The sequence below is a fragment of the Arachis ipaensis genome, chromosome B10 (assembly GCF_000816755.2).
Source record: "Arachis ipaensis cultivar K30076 chromosome B10, Araip1.1, whole genome shotgun sequence".
NCBI lineage: Eukaryota > Viridiplantae > Streptophyta > Magnoliopsida > Fabales > Fabaceae > Arachis > Arachis ipaensis.
Window position 1 is genome coordinate 32,939,639 of NC_029794.2, and position 7,899 is coordinate 32,947,537.

General features: G+C 37.9%; 1 protein-coding gene across 5 annotated transcripts in view; it reads left to right on the forward strand.

The window, feature by feature from the left end:
* Positions 1–6,488, forward strand: part of LOC107623366 (multiple inositol polyphosphate phosphatase 1) — a 28,104-nt gene extending 21,616 nt beyond the window's left edge. Inside the window, exons 1-13 of one of the 5 annotated variants that reach the window (XM_021113045.1) lie at positions 7–383; positions 1,116–1,241; positions 1,455–1,542; positions 1,790–2,083; positions 2,167–2,325; positions 2,656–2,796; positions 2,965–3,021; positions 3,424–3,562; positions 5,213–5,317; positions 5,439–5,635; positions 5,830–5,871; positions 5,985–6,102; positions 6,214–6,488. In XM_021113045.1, the coding sequence (XP_020968704.1) occupies positions 1,132–1,241; positions 1,455–1,542; positions 1,790–2,083; positions 2,167–2,325; positions 2,656–2,796; positions 2,965–3,021; positions 3,424–3,562; positions 5,213–5,317; positions 5,439–5,635; positions 5,830–5,871; positions 5,985–6,102; positions 6,214–6,236 (1,473 nt within the window). In that variant the 5' untranslated portion in view covers positions 7–383; positions 1,116–1,131 and the 3' untranslated portion in view covers positions 6,237–6,488. Of the gene's footprint in view, positions 384–1,036; positions 1,242–1,454; positions 1,543–1,789; positions 2,084–2,166; positions 2,326–2,655; positions 2,797–2,964; positions 3,022–3,423; positions 3,563–5,212; positions 5,318–5,438; positions 5,636–5,829; positions 5,872–5,984 lie in introns of all 5 variants that reach the window. The other 4 variants (XM_021113046.1, XM_021113044.1, XM_021113047.1 and 1 more) reach the window with 4 other exon arrangements.

Here is a 7,899-nt window from a genome sequence, read left to right on the forward strand (position 1 = left end):
TCACTCCAGCGCCGCCAGCGACCCCTCTGCTCGGAGCTGCTGTTGGTGTCGCCGTCGTCGAGCCCGCTTCTGTCCTCGTCGTCGTCGGCCGCCCTGAACTCGTGTCTCTCTCCTCGTCGTCGAGCCCGTCTCCGTCTTCGATCCCTCTCACAGCGAAGTGCGAACGTCCCTCTCTGCCGCCGTGGAATCTTCTCCTCGCCGTCGCAAACCATTGCTCTTCGTCCCTGTTTTCGTCGGTCGCGAACGGTTGCTCGATCCTCTTCAAGCGCGTCCTCTCTCCGTGAATCTCTGCCCGAAGCCTCGCCGTCGCGAACTGATCCTCTTCCGAGCTCACCTTCTGTCCAAGCTCACTCTGTCACAGCCGTTCCTCCCTCGTGTCTCCAGTAAGCCACTGCTTCTTCAGTTTCAATTTCTAAGATTCTGAGTTGAGTTTGTGTACTAGAGTCTGAGTTGAGATTGTGTTCTGAGTTGGAGTTGTTGATGTGATTCTGAATTTAGTTTGGATGCTGAGTTTGGATTCTTTGCTTAGTCTTTCTGTTCTTAGATTTCCTGGGTTTAGATGCTGAGCTTTCTGTTTTTATATTTTGAGTTTTTGTTGTTGAATACTTGATTGAAGAAGTCTGTGTTGAATTTTTTTGTGATTCTGGATTCGTTGCTGATGGGTTGAACTTTTGTGTATGTTTTTTTTAGTGTGTATTGATTTTCAATAATTCTGTTCTCAATTCTAAGTCTTTGAATTCATTTATTTGTTTCTTATATCACAAGAATTCCTCTCTTCTTTCTTCTGCTCGTCACCATTCTGTTCTGATTCTCTTGGGTTGAAGTTTTTTCCATTTTTCGTTCTTGTGTTTCTTCTGCCTTTGTTTATTTTCAAATCTTTTTTCTACTTGTATTGGAAATTTGTCAATTTGGGATCATCCGGTTTAATCGGTTCTGAACCATTATAAACCGGCTTAAAATGATTTGAATTTGGAATTTGGAATTTGGAATGCACAAGAAAAAGGTTTGGTTTGGTTCAAAATTTGAACAATAACAGGTCCGGTTCGTTCCAATTTTTTTTTTCCACGTTGCAAGAAAAGGAGGTTTCTTTATTCAGTGGGTGGTGGGTTCTGCAGAGTGCAATCAAAGAGAATGAAGAAGCCTATCGTAGCTTTGTTAATGGTAATATTCTTTTTTGCGTTCAACTGCTTCAACGCCGAAGAAGCCTTCGATGTTCGCAAGCATCTCTCCACGGTTTCCAGGTCTCTCTCTCTATTCCCAATCACAATTTCTAAATCACTCTTTTATGTGTTGATATTTGAAAATGAAATATATTAGGATATCAATTTTTGTTTGATTTTGATCAGCGTTTTGTATTTAAAGGCAATTCGCTTTACCAATTCGTTTTTGTTGCATATGTGTTGATCTTATCAAATGAGATTGATTAAATTTTCTTGCTAAATTTTGTTTCCCAGGTATGGTGCTGTGAAAGAAATTGCAAACGGTAATTTTATACCTTCTAAAGTTCCTGAAGGATGTGTTCCAACTCACTTAAATCTCGTGGTAATTTTCTCAGCAATGTGAGGATAATGGTTTCATTTATCAATTGTGATGGAGGATGTTGCATTTCAATATTGGTTTTATAATAGTAGTTCTTACATTTGTGTTCTTAGCTTTTTATGTTGTTTGCTTTAAAATCGTTCAACATTGTCGAGTAAAGCGTTAATCTTTATATGGAATGTACAGCTTGTTGTGTTGAGGGTATTGAGCTAATGTACAGATGGATTAAAATGCTACTTTATGTACCCAGGCAAGGCATGGAACTCGTTCTCCTACAAAGAAAAGGATAAGAGAGTTAGATAATTTGTCGTTACGTTTGGAAGATCTTATAAAGGATGCCAGAGGGCGAAATTTGCATTTGGAAAGAGTTCCTTCCTGGCTAGATGGATGGAAATCTCCCTGGCAAGGAAGGCTCAAGGGTGGTGAGTTGGTTAGCAAAGGAGAGGAAGAATTATATGATCTTGGACTCAAAATTAGAGAAAAGTTTCCAAGTTTGTTTGATGAAGAGTACCATCCAAACATATATACAATAAGGGCAACTCAGGTGAGTTTATCTTAACATTTTTGTCTGGGTAGAACTTGTCATTTTATAAAATATGCTTATGCATATTATTCTCTGTATCATAGGTTCCTCGAGCCTCGGCCAGTGCGGTAGCATTTGGGATGGGGCTTTATAGTGGAAATGGTAGCCTTGGACCTGGAAAACATCGAGCATTTTCTGTTATAAGTGAAAGCCGTGCTAGCGACATCATGCTGAGATTTCATGATTGTTGTCATAACTACAAGGTATGATGCAGCCTTCAATTTTGATTGATTTTTCATAAGTACTTCTATTGCAAATCCTTACCTGTTTATTAAACTTATGAAATCATAGGCTCATAGCCAGTATGATACATTTTAGTTTTGCCACATGGAATGGCTATTAAATTGAACATGAAAGTTTTGTATTTTGAAGGCCACCTGAGGTAAACAATTGGCAGCATACTTCATATTTTTAAATGTTCAAGCAAGTTGGACATTAAATTTCGAAATAGATATTTGATGGTATCTATTGTGCTTTGTTATCCTTTTTGCCCAATAATATGTTTATATAACTTTTTTGAATTATGGGAACAGCATTTTAGGGAGAAGCAGGAACCCGCTGTTAATAAACTTAAAGAACCTGTATTGAATGAAATCACATCTGCATTAATTGGGCGCTATGGACTGAATTTTACGAGGCAGGATATATCATCTCTTTGGTTTTTGTGTAAACAGGTAATATTTCTTCATTCTCTTCTGCTGTTGGTTTTCACCATGTTTTTCTTTCTGAGTTTATATATAATCTTTGATGTTTTTATCAGAAGAGAAGGAAAATCTTAGTGATGCTATAGAGTTTGATTCCCTTATTACTGTTCTATTACCTAATTTGTGTTTATCTGATAGGAAGCATCCTTATTAGACATTACCAATCAAGCATGCAGTCTTTTTGGCCCTTCTGAGGTACGTTTGTAGTGATGCTGTGAGTCTATTTTGTGACCTAATGATCTACTTTTTCTTTATTTGTATGTAAATTAGGATAGATTAGAACTAACGAAAAAAAATGACACAAACAGCAATGCACCAAAAGAGAAATCAAACTGAAGATAATAAAATGAAACTTTGATATCTTGATATGGTTTTTCCGCTTTTTATTGATCCCGAAATGAAACTGCAGATTCCATTAAGGTGGTTTTGCTGTTAAACTGAAGTTTGAATGCCCAGAAAGTTGCTATTGTTGAATGGGCATGAAAAAATTAGCTTATTTTCCTATTTCTACAACAACCATGTTAACATGTCGCTGCACCTTTTTCCTTGCTGTTTGGTTGCCATGAATTCTTAAAATGCTCATTCTTGTGTAAATAGATTATGTTGCTGGAGTGGACAGATGACTTGGAGGCTTATATTCTTAAGGGTTATGGTAACTCGCTCAACTATAGAATGGGATTGCCATTACTTGAAGATGTTGTGCAGTCTATGGAACAAGCTATTCAAGCTGAAGAAGGTACTTCAGATACTGTAATGTTAAAAGTATATTATATCTTCTTGTGCATGGCATATTCATTAAATGAAACTTTTGAGGCTATGAGATTTATGTATGGATTAGTCTCTTTAGGTAATCATATTTCATATATTAAAGATTTTTCAAAAATAGCTTTTGATGGTACCAGGGAATTTGAAAAAGGTTAATCAAGTCCTAGGAAATTTAAAAACTTTACGTGCAGTAAAAATTCTGCTAGAGTAGCTCAGTCAGAATTCAGAACAATTCTCCTAAATTTTGTACTCAAAATACAAGAACGTGAAAAACTGAAAAGCATTTGATAATTAGAGTAAACAGCAAGCTTTTATTGGGGTTAATATATAAAAAAGTAAGTATAATGCACACATAGGATAGAGTGATGGAAGAGAGAAGCTTGCATGTGATGCGTATCCTGGTTCAGCCACTGGGGTAGAGCTTACATCTAGTCTCCACCGCCTTTGGGATGATGTGTTACAAAAAGTATACCACCTTACAATAGATGCTTCCCTTCATCACTAAGCTTTACTCACTTATGGTTACCTATGAGCATTCTTGGTCTTTCCTTCACCACTAGTTTTCACTCACCTTTGGCTCTACCTTTGGGCAATTTTACACAACTTGAGGACACTATTGTCTTCACCAAGCAACTCACTCAAGTCTTAACGCTAAGACACTATTGAAGTTACAGTGAAAATAAGAATAATGATATAAGAAATGACGTTCTTTGCACAGTTCTTAGCGTATTGACATAATTTCTTGGTGGCTTCACTTGTATGTGCATTGTTTCATCGGTACATTGCAATGGTGGCTCAGATTTCTCTCTCGTGCATGTGTCTTGGCTTTACATAAATCGCCTTCAAATGTGGTCAGGGAGTGTTCAATTTTTGCACCCCTGGCTAGCTATGGCCTTGATTTGGTTTCTCCTTTTGCTCAACCCGTTCCACTGTAATTGTTCTTGATCATGCATTGTTTCCATATATACCTTCTCTAGCTGTTAACCCCTTCTTCAGTATGGACAACTAATGTTTCTTTGTAATTAATATAGTATGAAGTACCTTCCTCTTCTTTACAATTTGGTCACCATAATGTCAGTGATTCCTTCCATTTCATTTATATCTTTGGGTACTCTTTTATCTTGATGTATATATGTTGGTGCTTTTTGTTCAATATGAGATTATTCTGGTTCCTTATTAGCACAAAATGTTGGCCACTGAATGTCACATCTTCAATGAATAGATTATTTCTTTCTTGCTTCTTTGGTTACTTTAATTGCTCCAATTATTCCTTTATGTGGTGTTTGACCATTGGACCTCAATATCTTCCATTTGCTTGCCTTTTGTTGATCACATATATCTTCTCTTTAATAATATTTTGTTGGTCTTTCGTTTAAATCTTCAGCTCCTTGCTCATAACCACATAAAGCATGTACCCAATACTGTTGTATTTGGCGTATTCTTCTAGCATGTGGTCTTCTTAAATCTATTTCTCATCCCTTTGGTTGGAATTAGTTAATGGCAAATTATTATTTCTTTATAAATGCAATGGTGGCTTTTTTTGAAGATTGTTTGCTGAATATGTGAACTTGGAAGCATTTGTTTTCTGCACTCATTTACACTTAACTGATTACTTCTGTAGAAAGACGCCCTCCCGGAAGCTTTGAAAAGGCAAGACTTCGGTTTGCACATGCAGAAACTATAATTCCATTTTCGTGTCTGCTTGGTTTATTTCTTGATGGATCCGGTGAGGCTTTAATATCCATTACAATTTGACATAAATAAATATGACTCAATTACTATATATATATATTTTTTAAGTGTGTTTTGGTGCTACCACTATTGTCTAATAGCTGTTGATAATGTAGAGTTTACAAAAATTCAGAAGGAGCAACCTTTGCAGCTCCCTCCAAAGCCTCCACAGAAAAGAACCTGGAGAGGTAGCACTCTAGCCCCATTTGCAGGCAATAACATGCTGATATTGTATAGTTGTCCGGCTCAAGACAAATCTAAAAGCAAGCACTTTGTGCAAGTGCTGCACAATGAACACCCCATTCCAATGCCTGTAAGTTTATTCCGTTCATGTGAAGATTATGTAAATTAAAATGCTAGTCTTGATTTTTTCTAGCTGTTCCTATGTGAATAGCTGACTGTGGTTCAGAAGTTCAAGTATTTTACTTTTGGTAGTTTAAAATCCTATTATGCTGTTATCCATCAGTAATGTGTTCTATTTCATCTTTCTAATGCTATTGTACACAGGGTTGTGATGGTTCTGATTTCTGTTCATTTGAGGTCTTCAAGGTATTAGCACAATCCCACTGTCTAATGCGTAAGAAGTTTGATATGCAATATTAGTTTGGAATAGTCAGTCTATGGATCTGATTTTCATGATCTTTCTGTCATTCTGTGCGCAGGAAAAAATAGTTGCACCTCATCAGAAGCATGACTATGATACAGTCTGTAATCCGAAGCAGGAGCCGTCCTCTGGCAGTATATATCAAATGTTTCAGTGGCTTTTCTCGCTCAGCAAAGGTGATAAACGACCCAGAGATGAATTTTAGTTTGTTTGCTAGGTAAGAAGCCTCAATTCTTAACATTTTTTTCTTTTTCTTCGTTGGCGATACCACTTCAACATATTTTCAGACTTGAGCATCGATCCGGTCTAAGCAAGAACCAATTTAGATAGATTTTGCTGCCACTGTGGGATTGCCTTTGCTATCTTAGGCTTGCTGCCTTATGCCAAGAATTGGAGTTGGATAGAAGTTGAGTTTAAAATGTCTGTTTTCCCTTTTCTCCCAGTAGCAATGCTTCTATAGTTATCAGATGTAGAATTGATGGGTCATTTCATGACTCTTGAACTCTAGTTTTGTTCTTATGGAATAGTAGACATTAGACACTGGTCTGCATTTTTTTTTTTGTGTTTTTTTTTTTTATAGCTAACCAGAGGATAATCCCATACCCCTATTTTTATTCTTCTTTCTTGGTCATGGACAATCCTACTCTTTAAAGGAGCTAAAATTGGAAGTTTTTTAATGGAAAATAAGAATTTTAAGTTTCCAATGCGTTAGTAATTTTATTTTATCTTATTTTTTTGAAAGTCATGAGAAGGAAAGCTTTGGAATAATAGTTGAGTTTGTTTTCATGTAACTTCAAGGTCACTGGTTTATATTGTAAAATCAGTCACTAATGTAATTATTAGATTAAGCTAGTTACATTATACCCTTTAGCTATGACCGTTCTTTGGATTCTGCATTAATGTTTGCATACTAGGTTGTCCCCTTTTTTTTTTTGAAATTTATAAAAAGAGTTGCATAACTCTTAGTTTACATAGTTATCAAAATTGGAATGGACTGACCGGTTCGTTTGAGAAACCATTGATAAGTTTGTGTTATCCATTAGGCCAGATATGTAATTGACCCGTTCAACTTGGTCAAAATCAAGTAAAAATTGGTTGTTTTGCATTGAAGCAACTGTGCATTGGTCAACGAAACCGGTCATTGACCCGTGTGAACTAGCGAATGCCTTGGTGGGAAATTTTGAAATAATTCCAAAATTTCAATGGGTGGTGTTCATACCCTGACCCAACGAATAAGACCCAGGATCCAAATAAAAAGGCCAAACCCAAAGGGTTGATCTCACCTTTCACCAGATCAGCCACTACGAAGTCGGTACTCGTCACGACTTGTTCCAAAGAAGTCGGGAACGAGGGTTAGCTGGCAGATAAGCACTCATTTGAATGAGTAACTATCTCTAGAATCTCTCTAACCACTTCCACGAGCCATATCTTAACTTCCCTGAGATAAAGGGACGGTTAACACCCTAGAAAAGTGACACTACTCCAACGGTGGTTATTGGTTCACCACTATAAAATACACTGACACCCCTCAGGTATCTCTAAGTCCCAATACTCTCTAGACCTGTTAACACTTTTGCTGACTTAGGCATCGGAGTGTCCTTGCAGGTACCACCCTCCATTCATTCATACTCGCAAGTCGGACGGAGGCCCCCAAGGCGCAGACCCTCTCAAAGGCTTCCTCCCTCAGACGATTGGGCCAACCAACGCCATCCAGCCCATTAATCTTCGGTTACCTACCGTAACATCGGCGCCGTTGCCGGGGACCCGAGAGATCAACCAGTGATGGCGGACAGATCCCCTGAGGAGGGTCATGTGGAAACAGATTCTGAACAGGAGAATCTGGATACCGAAAATAATGACGCGCCCTCCATCAGGAAACCAACGATCAACACAAAGAAGGAACTTCCGGAGTCAAAACCCCGAAGGTGAATTCCTCAGAAGGCCGTGAGTCAGAGAAGGACGGACAGTCCCAC